Source organism: Lissotriton helveticus, chromosome 6, assembly GCF_964261635.1.
Source record: "Lissotriton helveticus chromosome 6, aLisHel1.1, whole genome shotgun sequence".
In the NCBI taxonomy this organism is placed as follows: Eukaryota; Metazoa; Chordata; class Amphibia; order Caudata; family Salamandridae; genus Lissotriton; species Lissotriton helveticus.
Genome location: NC_136067.1, coordinates 1156146856 through 1156163536, shown reverse-complemented (window position 1 = coordinate 1156163536; position 16681 = coordinate 1156146856). Strand labels below are relative to the sequence as shown.

General features: G+C 42.6%; 1 protein-coding gene across 2 annotated transcripts in view; it reads right to left on the bottom strand.

Annotated features, from left to right (window-relative positions):
* The window catches only part of LOC144763332 (uncharacterized), a 331587-nt gene that overhangs the window by 73321 nt on the left and 241585 nt on the right, over window positions 1–16681 (bottom strand). For both annotated transcript variants that reach the window (XM_078648819.1, XM_078648820.1), the window contains exon 4: window positions 1215–1310. In XM_078648819.1, coding sequence (XP_078504945.1) covers window positions 1215–1310 — 96 coding nt within the window. The remainder of the gene's footprint in view (window positions 1–1214; window positions 1311–16681) is intronic.

The window sequence follows — 16681 nt, the reverse complement described above, 5'->3', positions numbered from 1 at the left end:
CCCACTGAACTACTGCTAGTAGCCAGTGACTGTGGCCTAAGCTATCTCGACTATTTGAATGTCAAAAAAATACACAAAAGTACAAAACAAAGTATACTTTACATTAAACAAATAAATGATGAAATATTTTATTCCAGTCAATAACAAACTACATTAATCAAAATGTTAGTTTTAAAGGGAAGGTCTGAACTTTTCAAAATGTTTTTTTATTTCTAAAAGGCACAGCAATATGCTTGCCCAGATGTTTTTAACCTTTTGACTTCTGTTGACCGCCACTGAATCCCAAGTGGATGCCAGGTCCCCTGGCTTAATACATTCCTACTATTTGAACCTCTAAAAGAATGCACAAAAACACTACAGAAAAAGTATGCATCCAATAAATGCACAATTTAATAAATATTGTATTTATTTCACAGTTCACTTTCAGCCGCTGGAAGCTAACGCACATAGGCAAAATGCTAACTAGGATGATTATTGGGTTTACCTTTCTAGTTCACACGATGAATCAGACTTCTCTGAAGATGACAACGGCCTTGGTGAGGCCAAAGGCTAATTGAGAGATACAGAACGTGCTGTAGCTTTTTTCGGGTCGACTACCATTCTCATGGATTAGCCTGTTTGTGTCTTTGTCATTATGCTAGTTCTTTCAGAAAATATTTTGAATAGTATCTGCTTCTCATTCTCAGGCCACATGTATATGTAATTTGAGAGGTGTTGATGGGACCTCATACAAAACAGGGATGTTAAGTTATGGAACTGTAGTGTATATCAAATCTTATACAAATGTCACATTCAAGATTTTTTAAAGGAGAAAAAAAATCAAAATAATATATTCGCTCAAAATAGATGTTTTCTATATTTTCTAGTTGAAATCAAAAATATACCCGAAATTATTTGTTCAATGTAATAGAAAACTAAAGATCAAATTTACAAGACACAGTTTATGCAATTATTAAAAAGAAAGCAAACAAAATGTTCAGTACAATGACAAGAACATCATGACAATAATATCCCACCGGGGAGTAGACTTTGAGTTTCTTGTGAACAGTTTAGGATTTTTAGGTAAATGATTGGAAATACATAGCGTTCTCCTTCATGAACACTTTCATTTTGATTAGAGTTCAACCAAACAACTTTGATAGTCTTTTTTAAGAACAAATCATTTTAACGTTTACTTTGTTTTTGTTATGAAATAAGGTACACTGATTATTTACCTGTGGAACCTTTGGTGCTTTTTCTTCCAAAATCTGTATTTTCATGGTGATCAGCACCTTCCTCTTCTTTGATGACAAATGAGATAACACCAGTTTCTAAAAGGAAAACATAATGCAAATTACAATTCTCACTGAGTTCTGTGAGTCATCACAATGATTGGAAGAAAAGATAATGAAATTGCACCTGAATCTGCTGACTTTATTCACAGTAAGTGTTAGGGTGCAACTAGAAGACTAGAGGTTATGTGAAGGGCTGAACCAATCTGTAAGTTTATTCCAAAGTGTTCATGAAGCATCCTACATGAAATCAAGATTGTATTTACTTGTTAAAACTTAGGTCTGTTTATGAATTGATTACTATCCAAGTAAAAAGTCATTGTGATGTAAATAAAATCAAGATGTTAATCTTAATGATTCAAGGAAAACACCCAGATTAGCATACCAGAAAAGAAATAAGATAACTCTGACCCTACTGCAGAAGACACATCTTGCTCCCTGTGGACAGTAACTTTGCTACAATCAGCAATACGCAAAATACATCTCATCAAATAACATGTACTCTAACGATTGCCATATCAGTTCATAAAGGCTCACCATTCAAATATGTCTGCATTATAACAGACACAGAAGGCAGCTATCTGATAGTACGGGGATTCCTGGAAGACATATATGGTATGCTAATTTAACACGTATCGACTGAAAATCGATAGCCCAAAATTATTTGAGGGGGTGATATCCACACTTCAAAATACAAACATATATATAGATAAGTTCATAAAATTCTTCACTGATGGCAAAAATACAGGATGCAATGTGCAACCAAATTGTTTGTGACCACTTTTTTCGCACATCTGGCCCTAGATTTAGCCCTGGTACCTGTAGCCCTTTACAAACCTCATAGTCATTCAAAATCTGTTCAGCCTATGGGCCAGATTCATAAATCCTTTATACGGTTGCAAACCATCAAAGGCACACATATCCATGTAATACAGCAACAGTTTTGCTTCATCCCACATTCAAAATGCATAAATATACTCTCATAAAACATTAAAACATAATCATAAAACACCCCAGCAGCCCACGCGCAGTGCCATTCCAATATGGCTGGTTTTCTTTTTCGAAATATCAAGAGAGTCCCTCAGATTAATAGTCCTATCTCTTCATATCTATTTTATTAATTAAAACGAATTCTAGCTTACAAAAATATATAAAATTCATGATAACTTATAAAATATAAAATTATAAAAAGTACTTTCAAATTGGACTGGCCAATCGATAATGGCTGTATAAAACACAATTTGCCTATACAAATATAATTATAATTAAATTGGTTCTCACAGGACTACCTATGTATTAAACTACTGGATTTACAGTCATTTCGCTTAATCCAGAAATTGAACGAAAATCGGCTCACGGAAAAGACAATCGGGCCAGATCCATCAGTCGTCAAAATGTGTTTAGCCTCTCTAAAGTGAGGTACCGCCTAGGCCAGGCAGATCGGGCATAACCATTTCCTACGCACACCACAATATGAATCAAAGACAAGCATAATGTGGTCAAGAGTCTCAAAATTCATGCCATAAGCTGGACATGAATCAGGCGAGGAAGTACTATTCCAGTTTTCGCTAAATGACCAAAGAAGCAAAGAACCTGTTCTGAATCTGATAAACAAACTCTTGGCTAGTGGTTGTGTTATATAATCCACATAACTTTCAAAAACAGGAATGGGTTTGAATGCCAGGATCTGCTCTGTGAGAAGGGCCATAGTGCCCCTCAATGTTATTTCTTGCCACGCTTGTGACCAGTAAGATGATTTTAAGACCTGCGTGTCCGCCTTAAACAGCAATTCGGGCAACTCCCACACTCTGCTCAAAGTCAATTTTTTAAACAAGTCGCAAACAAACCTTAACCAAGGTATCTCCAAAGCACGGTCCATTTTCTTTAAATCCATCAAGCAATCTCTATAATTCAGATAATTCCGGAGTAGTCCAGATACGGATCCAAAATAATACTGGGCCCGATTCACAAAAGTAATGTGAGACAAAATCCTAACTTTACGACTTTCGGTATTCACAAAAGGCATTTAGTTATATTAAAGTTAGGGTTCCTAACTTTACTACTACTAAACTGAGACAAAATCCTAACTTTATGACTTTTGGTATTCACAAAAGGTATTTAGTAGTAGTAAAGCTAGGATTCCTCACTTTACTACTACTAAATGCCTTTTGTGAATATCGAAAGATGTAAAGTTAGGATTTTGTCTCAGATTACCATTGTTAATCAGGCATGCTGGCTTTAAATGCGCTAGATCAGAAACTCTTTTTATCCCTGTGTCAAAATAAGGTGGAACCAGAGGGGTACTTACGGGGACCGAGAATTGTGAACAAACAAATGTGTTTTCCATCACTGTGAGCCTCGTCAAATCCCCGTACTTCTGCTCCATATAATGTGTGCTTTGAGCCTTCACTCAATAGGCTTCCAACGCCGGGGAGACTGAACACGCGTATGTGTTCTTCTGAAAGCGCACAATGGCCTTAGATCTATGACATATCACAGAGCTCCTTTATTTACCTGGTTGGTCCGACATGGTCACCCCCAAATAGTCAAAACTGAAGATCCATTCCTAACGCTCCTTCCCAGCCATTACTGAACAGCTCTTCTTGACACACTTACTAAGAACCATAAATTTAGTTTTTGAAGCGTTCAGTTCTAAACTCCTGTGATTGCAGAATTACAAAAATGTATTTAATGATTTTGTAGCCCCATCGGGGATTTGGAGATTAATAATGAATCGTCTGCAAACAGAAGTATTGGTGTTTTAACCCCACTGAGAGTAGGAGAATCGTTACTACACTTTGTCAGTTCCTCAACCACATAATTTATGTATAGGGTGAGCTATGTGAGGGCCAGAACGCACTTCTGTTGAACCCCCCTTGCAACTAGGATGCGCTTTGTCAACCCACCTTCGCCACCCCACCTGACCTGTGAGCAGTTGTTTTCATGTAACCTAGCTAGTAGTTCAATTAACCCCCCTGGGACTCCCATGTCTACTAGTACTCTTCAATGATACTCCCTAAATATCAAGTTGAATGTAGCTACCGGAACACAAATGCAACATAGAGTTTTTGGTTACCCAGCAAGACATATATCCAGTAGAGTAGGGTAAATTTAAAAACCTGATCTAAAGTACTAACTTTGGCACGACATCCTGCCTGAAAGGGAGTCAGACTCCTCCGATGAGGTGGAAACAAGACTCCTGGAAGACATAAGATTTGCTATTTTTTTTTTTTTTTTTTTACAAACTTTATTTTCAGTTTTATAGTGTACAATGCAACCCCCCCCCCAAAGGCATAAAAAAAAGAACATTTGTATACAGATCGACGGACTCATTATGGCACATCTTGGACATGGTCTACAGCTTGACATACGTAAGTTCACGAGGGACAGTACAATAACAAGCAAATGAAAAGTGTCATCATGAGGAAACAAACGAGGCCCAGCTCCATGCACTGTACGAGAATCCCCTCAGGGGTCCCCCCCTCCTCCCCCTCAGACCCTGATTCTTGCGCTGAGAATAATTCGCCGCTGGTCCCTTCGGAATCGCTGTGTGAGAATTGCCCTACCGTAGCCAATCCTGTCATACACATGGTTCGCCATGCCAGCAGGTCATCTTGCAATTTCCCATCTCTCCTGGTGTTCTGCATGTGTGTTTCCTCTGCGAGGGACCATTCCCTCACGTCTCTAGGCCATATGCGCATCTCTGGGGCCCTCTGTCCCATCCACGTTATAGCTCCCCTGCGCCTAGTCAGCACTAACATCAGCTGCAATAATTTATATGACAGTTTCCGTTTCCTCGGCTTAGGAACTAATGCCAGCAGGCAATGTAAGGGTGTTAGCTTGATCCGAAGGCCAGTGGTGGCGGTTATGTGACCCACAACCCCTGCCCAGAAACCCCCAACTAACGGGCACTCCCAGGCCAGATTCAGGAATCCGGCCCCCTCCGCGCTACATCTGGGGCAGTTGTTTCTTCTATCCACCGAGTAACGGCTCAACATCTTTGGAGTGAGGTAGGTGCGGTGGAGGAAGTTAAAATGAATGAGCTTAAAGCGCGCATTACATGATACCCGCCGTGTCAAGGCCCCTATGCGCTTCCGCTGCCCCTGGTCCAGTGGTGCTCCCAGGTCCGCCTCCCAGGCCGCCCATGTTGGCGGCACCGTTGGGACGGAATCACGCTTCATAGCTGCGTACAGCAAGGATATCAGCCTGCGGCCCCTGCCGCAGGACAGAAGGATATGTAAGGTGTGAGTCATTGGAGGTGTCTCCGGACACTGAGGCCAGACCGAGCGCACTATGGCACGCAATCCCTGATAATGTAAATACTGTCCACCACTAAGGCCATAGGTCTCTTCCACCTGCTCGTATGTCAAGAAGCTCTCAGACGGGTACAGATCAACCAGTACCTCACAGCCCCCCTCTCTCTACTCACGGAAGGACATATGGTGTTCCATTTCTACCATAGGTGCCAGTATCCAGATCGGGAGATCTCTATGAAAGGGCGCCGAGCGCAGGATTCTTTCTGTGAATCGTTGCCATACTCCCGCTGTCTGCCTCACCACGTAGGGTAACGTAGCCCCGGCATCCATCCCATGCATTAACGCCATCTGAAGCTCCCGCACCGTCGCTCTCCCTGCTAGTAATCGCGCTTCCCATACATCTGCGTCTGGAAACCACCTGGCAGGAGCTGCGCCGCGTAGTAGTATAGATCGAAATGCGGGGCTTCTAGTCCCCGCTCCTCAAAGGAGCGCACAACGGTATGGAGAGCCACTCTGCTGCGCTTACCCGCTCAAAGCAGGGATGTGAGCAGTGTGTTCAGGGTCCGAAAAATCCTAGGCGGAAGAGGACACAGCGTGTTCTGAAGAACATACAGCGTCCTTGGCAGCATCACCATCTTGGTGACGGCCAGTCGCCCCATTAGAGATAGTGGTGGGGTGTTCCAAAAAGACACGGATTGCTGGAGGGACTTAATCACCCGGTCTATATTGCGGGCCAGTGACTGCGCCTCTGTAGAGAATGTATGAAAAATAACACTCCCAGGCATACAATACGAAAATTTACACAATAGATTAAACAAACAAACTAGTTCAGTTTAGAAAAAATACATTTTTTTAAATTGATTAAAAAGAAACATTAAAATTCAGTACATTGCTCAAAATTGATAAAAGTAACCATATAATGATACATATGTGTTCACAAATGAAGATTTAAAAAGAGGTTAGATGGCATCCGGTCGACGCGTTTCGACATGCAATTTATGTCTTCATCAGGACTTATACCATCAAAATTCTAAAGTAGTATTTTTATCCTTCGACACTGCTATGATTCTTATCTACTGAGACTATGATGTATTTATATGGTAGGGTTATTTAGGTCCAGGGCGCAGTCACGTCCCCTTTTATAAATTTTGATATGCCTTTCCTCTGGGGTCTAATTAGTCGATTCAGCAACACCATAGAACAATAATATATTAAAAGAATCCTAAATCAAAAGAGACGCCTGCTGATAGTTATAGTCCTTTCTCTTTTCTTTTGATGAATTCACAATACAAAGCGTGCGCAGGGTGGGCGTTAATATGCCGCAGCCGTTCAATAAAAGGGCTCCTTAATTTAACGGGGCACTTTAAGCAATGACGTCGTGTTCGCCTCGTGGTCGGGTGTGCAAAAACTCAAAAACGGCGTCTTGATATCGACTGTATGTCCGGCGGAATTTAAAAGCCAAACGCACGTTACTCCGTGAGCGCTATGAGCTAACAACTGCATCCGGATACTCTGCCAACGGGTCAGGTTTTCAAAGAAGAGCGACTAAACTGAACTAGTTTGTTTGTTTAATCTATTGTGTAAATTTTCGTATTGTATGCCTGGGAGTGTTATTTTTCATACATTGTTTACCCTGTCCCAGGATATTGATCCGTATCAGGGGGTCCTTGTTACTAACAGACTGCGCCTCTGTAGAGGCCACGTGTATACCTAGATACCGAAAACTCTCCCGTTCCTAGCTCAGCCCGAGCTCTGGCAAGGCCTCGAGGGGCACAGATTCAAGACCCGATAGAGGGAAGATCAGGGACTTACTACGATTAAGCCTCAAGCCCCACACCTCGCCAAAGCGGTCCAGATGGTGCAGCAACATCGGGAGCGCCTCCCTCGGGGCTTTCAAATAAAACAAGGCGTCATCCACGTATAGAGACAGAACATTGCACGTGACTCCCACCTGGATGCCACAGGGCCTCCTCTCAGATCGAATCCTCACGGCAAACGGCTCTATCGCTAGGGCAAAAAGTAGTGGCGAGAGGGGGCACCCCTGTCTCGTGCCCCGTCCCAACTGCCACTCCTCTGATCTTGCGGCTCCCAGGCGCACCCTGGCGCAAGGGGAACTATATAAAATACGAATCCAATGGCAAAAGTTGGGCCCCAAGCCAATCGCCCGGACGACCTCCTGCAAGTAGCCCCAGTTGACCGTGTCAAACGCCTTGGCAAGATCTATGGAGACCAGGACCGTCTGTTCCTCCCTGCCCTGTACCTCATGCTGAATGTGATTCAAGCGTCTCAGGTTCATGGCTGTATTGCGCCCAGGAATGAATCTGCATTGGTATTGGTGTACCAGATGCTCCATATAGGGTGCCAGCTGGGTGGCCAATAGTTTAGTCAATATCTTGACGTCCGTATTTATCATGGTAATCGGACGATACGACGAAGGGTCATGTTTGTCGCCCCCCCGGTTTAAGGGTCATGCAAATTTCCCCCCGTGCCATACTCTGTGGGAGACCCCCGCTCTCGAACGCTTCGAAAAAATACTTGCAGCAGGAGAGGAGCCAGTGTGTCCCGGAATTCATGGTAAAATTCCGGTGAGAACCTGTCACTCCCTGGCGACTTGGCACGCGGCAAGCGGGCTAGGGCCATACGAACCTCGGCTAACGTCTGGCCCGCGTCCAGTTCCTCCCGGTCCGGATCCGAAAGGGTCGGTAGAGTCTTTTTTTTTAATTGTTTTTATTGACAACACGAGAGAAAATACAAAAAAAAATAGAATTCATTTGAGTAGAACATACAGTTAAACAATAAAATAATAACAAATCCATACAGCGGTGCAATTTACTACAATTCAGAGACGTTCGGCCACTCGTAGAATTTATAATAAAAACACGTGAAATCAATAACTCTTCAGCCTTGACAATATTTAAGCCTTATCTTCAATTAAACGCAAAAGAACGGTTAAAGTAACATTTATGTTATATGAAAGATCCCAAATTGTATCTCGTTTCATCATTGATCGCACTCCCCTTATTTTAGCTAATGCTAGCTCCATGATATAAATTTCATTCACCAGTGTCCACCATTCCATGATATGCGGAGGTTTCGTGGAAATCCACGCCCTGGCGATGGTCAATCTAGCACACGCAAATAGAATAGTGATTAGATCTTTGTGTGGGCAGTTCAATGATTGTATATCTAATAAAACCGTAGTTACTGAAAGGGGGGAAAAAATTATCTGTTTCTGATTAAGAATATTTTCCAGTCCGGACCAAAATTCAGACAATGCCGGGCATGTAAAAAACATATGTTCTAGATCTGCCGCCACTAGATCGCATTTGGGACATTTGGAACGATCGTTTACTAGATTGTTTGGAGACTATTTTGATATTCTTAACGGGGTATAATACAAAAAACATATCGTTTTATATAATTGGAGTCTTAAACTAGAGGACTGAACCACTCGACTAATGCTACAAAGTGAAGCAGCAATCTGATTAGATGTTATATTGGTACCCAATCTGGTAGTCCATTTTGTAGCAAGTTTTATACAATTGTCAGCCTTATGATGATTAAGACCTTTATAGCCCTCGCTAATTAGTGATTTCGTCTTTTCGGAATAAAGACAGGTCCAAATATCCAAGTCAAAGACTTCTATCACCTTCATCTTACGGACTAAAAAATCCTGTATTTGTAAGTATTTGAACCGCATAGAGTCATTCAAATTATAAAGGAGTTTAAGTGTTGTAAAGTCCAAGAAACCATCAGAGTCATAAAAGTCCCCTAGAGTATTAATACCAAAGTCTGCCCAAGTGGTCCCCGCACCATCGCTAAAGATTCCAGGAAGTCCCGGATTGCCCCACAGCTGTAATTTAGCATGAAACAAGGAAGTTTTACTAATAGTCAGAATCAGGTTCCATATTCTGATTAACTCCCTAGCAGTCTTGAACTTGACCCTTTTAAAGTAATTAGGGTCATTGACTCTTGCCAAGAACTGATTGCAATCTGTGCCCAACATAAACTGATAAAAATAAAACTGATTATTAGAGTTAAGCAAACTACGAAGGCGACCAAAGAATGATGCAAAGAAGTATAATTTAACCCCTCCCCTGCTGATGACGGAACTGCTCCGTCATCAGCCGCGGTCGCGCTGTGCTGATGATGGAGCGGTTCCGTCATGGCCCGCTCGGCACGCCTGCGTGGCGCGGATTCGGCGCCTGCGCGGAGCGTTCTATTGAGCGGGGCGGGCCATGACGGAACCGCTCCGTCATAAGCACAGCGCAACCGACGCTGGTGACGGAGCGGTTCCGTCACCAGCATGCGCCCGCCGCTCTTCCGCCCCGCCCCTTAGCACTGCGGCGGAATAGCTGCCTCAGTGAAGGGGTTAAAATCAGGGAAATTTAACCCTCCTTTATTGATTGGTAATTTAAGCAGGGAAATTGATCTACAAGCTTTTTTATATCCCCAGATATAACTACTGAAAATCACATCTAGTTTTTGAAAAAAAAATTATTAGCGCGTAAAGGAATTGATCTAAATAAATAAAGAAATTTTGGCAGGACTTTCATTTTTATTAGATTAATCCAGTCACCTAAACTAAGCGGGACCTTATGCCATTTTTTCAATGAGGCTGACACTTCTTTTAGTAAAGAGTCATAATTAAGCGTGATTATTTCCTTAATTTTAGATGATATTTTAACTCCCAGATATGTAGCGGCCCTACATATCCCTTGGACAGGGGCCTGAGGTTTATAATTCACTATGACTTGTGTTTTATTTATATTTAGTTTATATCCAGAGATTACCCCGAAGCTATTAGCCTCGTCTGTTATCCCTACTAGAGCTTTTTTCACATTAGTAGAATAGATGGCGATATTGTCCGCATATGCGGTAATTTTAAGAGTATTTAAACCATATTCGAAAGGAATGATATTGGATTGAGTCTGTAATGCATTTATAAATCGTTCCATAGAGAGTGCAAACAGCAAGGGTGACAAAGGACACCCTTGCAGAGTGCCCCTAGCTATTGTAAAATTGGAAGATGTCATACCTGCATAGCTAATTTTCGCGGTGGGATGATCGTATAGCGACTGTATCCACCTTAAGTATTGGCCCTTGAAACCGTGTGCCTTCATCACAGCCCAAAGATAGTCCCACCCCACTCGGTCAAATGCTTTCTCAGTGTCTAGCAATACCATACCGAGTGGGGTGGAGCTAGTTGTTGCTACATCAAAAGCAGTTATTGCCATGTTTACGTGGGCTGTGGTATCCCTCCCCAAGACAAAGCCATGTTGTTGTGTGTTAACTAATTTTGGCATGAAAGGAGCAAGTCGTGTGGCTAAAATTTTCGCAAATGCTTTTGCGTCCGCGTTGATGAGTGAAATGGGTCTATATGACCCACACTCATCCGAAGGTTTGTTCTTTTTCAAGAAAAATACTATCTTAGCTGTGTTCCACGAATTTGGAGCTTTTCCAGTTTCCCCAATCGAATTAATAACTAAGCTGAGAAGAGGAAGTAATTTGTCAATACAATTTTTATAGAGTTCTATAGGGAGCATATCCTCCCCCGCAGCCTTACCAGAAGGAAGAGAGGCAATGGCAAGTCTTATCTCTGTATTAGTGATGTTTTCGACCAATTGCCCCATTCCTTTCCTTCTATTACTCTATCATTCGTCAAATTATTATTAATATATGTTTGTATACTGTTCTTTGTGGGGTAATTTTCCGGGGTATACAAATTCCTATAGTAGTTGACGAATTGCTCCGATATCTGTACCGGTTGATTATAGACAGTAGTATTCAATCCCTTAATTGCCTTAAATAATGTGTTAGTTAGCCTTCTTATCAGCGACTTTATATGCTAAGATTTTTCCAATTTTATCGCCACTCTCCTATTGAGATAGATGGTATTTATGAAGTTTAACACAACTTTTCTCTGAGTGTGTTTTTTGTAGCAGATTGAAGGCTCACTAATTTAAATCTTAATTCAACAATATTTTGCGATCCTTAGCGGAGAGCTTCTGCCAAATGATTTTCAAGTAGCAAAATATTAGTCGTCATATTTTTAATCTGTTTTCTACAGTCTAGATTTTGTCTCAAAATAAATTGTTGAACAAAACCCCTTATACTAGTCTTGCAGGCATCCCAAACAAATATAGGTAAGGTAAAATTAAGATGAATTTTTATAAATTCATTAATATGTTCTTTGAGTTGTAAAATAAATAATGAATCTGAATAGAGGTATCTAGGGAATGTGAACATCCTTAGACCTTGCTTATTCGCTGTAATGTTGAATTAAAAAAGAATGGGTTTATGGTCTGAAGTGACTCTGAGACATATCTCTACAATACTAGAGTCTAAAGTCTTATCCGTTGCCCAGACCATGTCTATTCGTGAGCATAATTTAAGGGGTGCAGAATAGTAAGTGTACCCTGCTATATTAGGGTGCAGGGTCCGCCAAGCATCCTTTAAGTTATGCAAACGACTTAGTTCTAAAATGGCAGCACGTGTCTTACGCATTCGCTGGAAGGCGCCCCGCCTGGTAGTGTCTACATCATAATTCATTACGCAATTGAAATCCCCCATTATTAACAGATCTCCCTCCCAATCCAATAATTCGACATTTAACCGATCAAACATAGTTGGTTCATCAATATTGGGTCCATATATAACACAAATTACATATTTACAATTTTCCAGGTCTATTTGAGCAAAAGCCCACCTTCCCCCTTTATCAGCAGCCATACGGATAGTTTCGAATCTTAATTGCTTCTGTTTCAAAATAGCAACCCCTCTAATGGAAGCATTTAGTGTAGAACAGACTATTAGCTCGTAGCCTAATTGCCCTAATAATTTCCTGTCTTTGTAGCCAATATGAGTTTCTGATAACAAAACTAAATGGAGGTTATACATTTAAGCTCTTCTTGAACTAAACGTCTCTTGTTCTTACTATTAAGGCCTGCACCATTCCAAACTAAACACCTAAGTCGATACAGTTCCTAAATAAATTGCGCTCCTCTGTTCTATCAAGTACCAAAAAGTAAATACTTCATCATAATCATCTTTAAAAATTCTGAAACTCGTGTTGTTGTTTTTTTTACCCCTCCCTTGAAGACCACCCTCCCCTGCTCCCATCCTACCCCCACCCGTTTGACCCTAGGGGAAACCACCCCTCTATTCCCTGCTGCCGCTGGAAGGGCAGCCTAGCAGAGAGGCAGCATCGGAGACCCCCCCTGCAACTCCTATTCAAAACAAAAAAAAAGAGAAAAGAGAAGGAAGATGAAGATCAAAAGGAAAACATCGAAAGAAGAGAAAATGTTATTCTGGTAATTTCAATCCATTGTAATTGTACTTTATTCTAACCGGTGAACTATTCAGTCAAACACAAAAAGGGAAAGAAAAAAAGAGGAAATAAAAGAGAAAAAGTATAATAAGACAAGCGGACCAAAAAAAATAAAAAAAGTACGCTATGCCGTTATCAGATTCAGATAGGCACCCTTGTTCTAAATATGGAGTTAATATTCTTTTTCCCCATTAATATTCATTAACCTGATTTAGAACCAAACTTAGAAAGTGCCACCTCTGCTTCTCCAACATCAATGAAAGAGTATGTATGACCATCCTTGATTACTTTGAGGCGGGCTGGTTCCTGAAGAAACACCTGTCCCCCCAGTAATTTAAAAGGATAGATAAGCTGACGTAGTTTCCACCGTCTTTCCATTGTGGTCTTACTTAAATCAGATCTTACAAAAAAGGTAATGTTTTCTATTATAACAGGGGAATTAGGTCTGGCTTTAAGAGATACCGCTTGTCTAAGTAAAAAATTAACAAAATAAATCAGAAAGGGACGGGGACATTTGCTCTCTCTGTTTCTGTGTATTATCGGAAGTCTGTGCACTCTTTGAAGCTGTGAATCCCAATCCCAGTCTGTCAAATCTGGAAAGGCCTTCTGAAATAGTTTAACAATATAAGCTCGCGGATCTGCTCCCTCTGATCCTTCAGGTATACCAAGAAGTCTGAGGTTTTGCCTCCTTGGCGATTCTCCATATCTTCTATCTTGCTCTGTAGGTTCATGATCTGCATGTCATGCTGAGTAGTTAGCATCTCTGTACGAACAGATAGTTCTTCAACATTCACCACCCTTTGTTGAAGTTCTTCTATTTCTTGTACAATCTCACCAAGCTTGTTGGTCACCTCTGATAAAGAGTTCTGCATCTTGCTGTTGTCTTCTCTCAGCTGTAAGAAGTGATGTTGTGCTTCCTGTCGATTCTCTGTTAGTGTCTTTAATATCAGATCTAAGGGGGTATAGTTAATGTCTGGGTTTTCTGTAACAACTGAAGCCGCCGTATCAAAACTGTTGACAGCATTGTCATTATTACTATTGTTGTCTTGATTTGCTGCTATGACGTCAACTTGAGCTTCAAGACCTGTTTCAGTTGTTTCCATTGTTTCAGACGGCATTTCAGACTCATTAGAAGGACTTAGTACATAACTTGCGTGTATTATAGAGGCTGCCGGCAAGGCGGGAGAAGTAGGAGGGGGTGAATTATGACCAATAGTTGCATAATCATTTTTCGGGTACTCCCCTTCATTAGGACTATTGCCCGATAGGCGTAAAACCATATTCTTAACTCCTCCTTTTGCCTTGATCCATTTACGTATGGGGCTCTCCTTGTTAATAGGCTTCCCTTGTGTGTTTGATATGGAGATAAAGCTGGAGCTGGTAAAAATAGCTGCATTGGTACTTTTCTCTTTCTTTGTTTTATTCTTTGCTTTAGATTTACACCTTTTACGCCCCCGTTGCTTTACCTCCTCTGCAGGGGAGTTAGATAAATCATCTTCCTCTACCAGCTCTTCATAGTCATCGTTTGAGCCTTCCTCGCCCTCTTTTATGTTAAAAGAGACTTTCTTCGGCAGGCAGCCCATCGCGTCTGATACCTTTTTATCCACATGATTCCCTGCTTTTTTAGAGATCCCTGACTCAGGTGAGAGAATCGAGTTGGGAACTTCCAAGTTTAAATCAGAAAAAGTCTCAGCTTGATCGATTTTTTGTAAAGGTACAAACGTTAATCTAGCGCCCTCTGGTAATCCGCTTACCTCCAAAGTATTGGAATTTACTGTGGTTGCCCCTGTATTCTTTCCATCAATGACAGCTATATCTTTCTCGACACACAGCTTGAGCTCTTCACTGTAGCCGGACTGGCTTTTTAATGTTACTTCTAAGTCCCCTTTAGACCCACTAAATATAGCCAGCTTAGCGTTCGTATCCATATGAGCCGTATTATCATGAAACCCATCTGCCTTTAAAGTCTGTGAAATATCATCCTTAGGAATAGCAACGGTGTTATAAGCCATATTATGGAATCCTCTAAATTTAGAGTCTGAGCAGTGTCATCCTTCGGACTAGCAACAGTGTTTCCAGAACTCGATGTCTTGTCTATTACCATAAACAATGGGGTGCAAATTAGTTTCTTACCAGTCTGCAATTCAAGCTTCTCGGTGTTTGTTGTCTGGGGAGTAAAAATAGGCACAACCCCCTTCATCGCCGCTGCTCCAGCTACAGTATCTGCCCCGTCTGCAATGGTCGTAATTTCCGTCATGGCACCTCGCCCAGCCCGAGTCAATCGAGGGGGATTTTTAGGCGCCATATTTAAGGATCATGCAAATTTCCCCCCGTGCCATACTCTGTGGGAGATCCCCGCTCTCGAACGCTTCGAGAAATACTTGCAGTAGGAGAGGAGCCAGTGTGTCCCGGAATTCATGGTAAAATTCCGGTGGGAACCCGTCACTCCCCGGCGACTTGGCACGCGGCAAGCGGGCTAGGGCCATACGAACCTCGGCTAATGTCAGGCCTGCGTCCAGTTCCTCCCGGTCCGGATCCAAAAGGGTTGGTAGAGTCAAATCCTGTAGATAAGGGAGATAAGAGACCTCAGAAATAACTGGGTCCGCAGTGTATACTCGCCGTAGGTGGGACTGGAGAACCCCGAGGATGGCCTGCTCTGAATAAACCATGTCCCCGTTCAGGTCTCGCAGGGCTACGATACGCTCCGGGGCCTGCTCCTTCCGAAGGATCCAAGCCAGGAGCCGCCCTGACTCATCGCCCTCCCTCTGGAGGCACTGCGTAAATTGGCCCAAGGTATATTTGTCGAGTCTATCAAGGATATTGCGTACCCGAGCTCGGGTGGTCTGTTCCTCCACCCTCTGTGGAGCACTAGGGTCTGCCAAGGTTTGGACATGTAGGAGAGAATCCTTCGCCTTCCGGAGATCCTGGAGGAGCTGTTTCCAGACTCCATAGGTGAGTCCCATACAAGCACGCCTCACCACCACCTTCAGGGCCTCCCACTTGGTGGCCGAGGAAATGTCTCCCTCTCCCCAATTGAGGTCCACATAATCCCCCAGGGCAGTCTCCACGTGCGCCTTCCCCACCTGGTCTCGGAGGATAGCCACTGGAAGCCTCCAAGTCCGAGGACGGAGAACTGGGGCCCCCCACTGGACCATGCAGGCCACCGGAGAATGATCTGATAAAAAACGTGCCTGGTGGGTAACCTCCACTGACATATTAAGCCCAGCATTCGCCACCAAGACTCTATCTAGGCGACTGTACGTGTTGTGGGGGGGGGGGAAAGCAGGTATACACTTTCTGTGCCGGATTCTTCTAGCGCCAAATATCCACCGCCCCTATATTTTCCATGACCTCCCTGAGCTGTACAGTCATACGGGGTTTTGTGCCCTCTCAGGGTGGAGACCTATCCAGCACTGGGTCGATAACACAATTAAAGTCCCCAAACCAAAGGACCGGGGCCTCCAGATCATGGATTAAGACGTCTTGTAAGGCCTGAAAGAAGACCGGGTCATCTATAATGGGTGCATAAGAATTCAATATGACAATTTCCCTGCCATCCAGTTTAGCCCAGAGAAGCAGGTATCTACCTTGAATGTCCGCCTCCACGTATTGATAGCGAACGTAACCCCAGGTGCCACCCAGATCAGAACCCCTCTGGCATACGTAGAGAAGAATGCATGAAATAACTGACCTCGCCACTTTTTTCCCCAACTTCTGTGCTCCGTCATCTATAAGGTGGGTTTCCTGGAGGCATGCAATTGAGACGCCATGTCTTCTAAGAAAGGAAAGGACTCTATACCTCTTAGTGCACGTGCCTAGCCCCC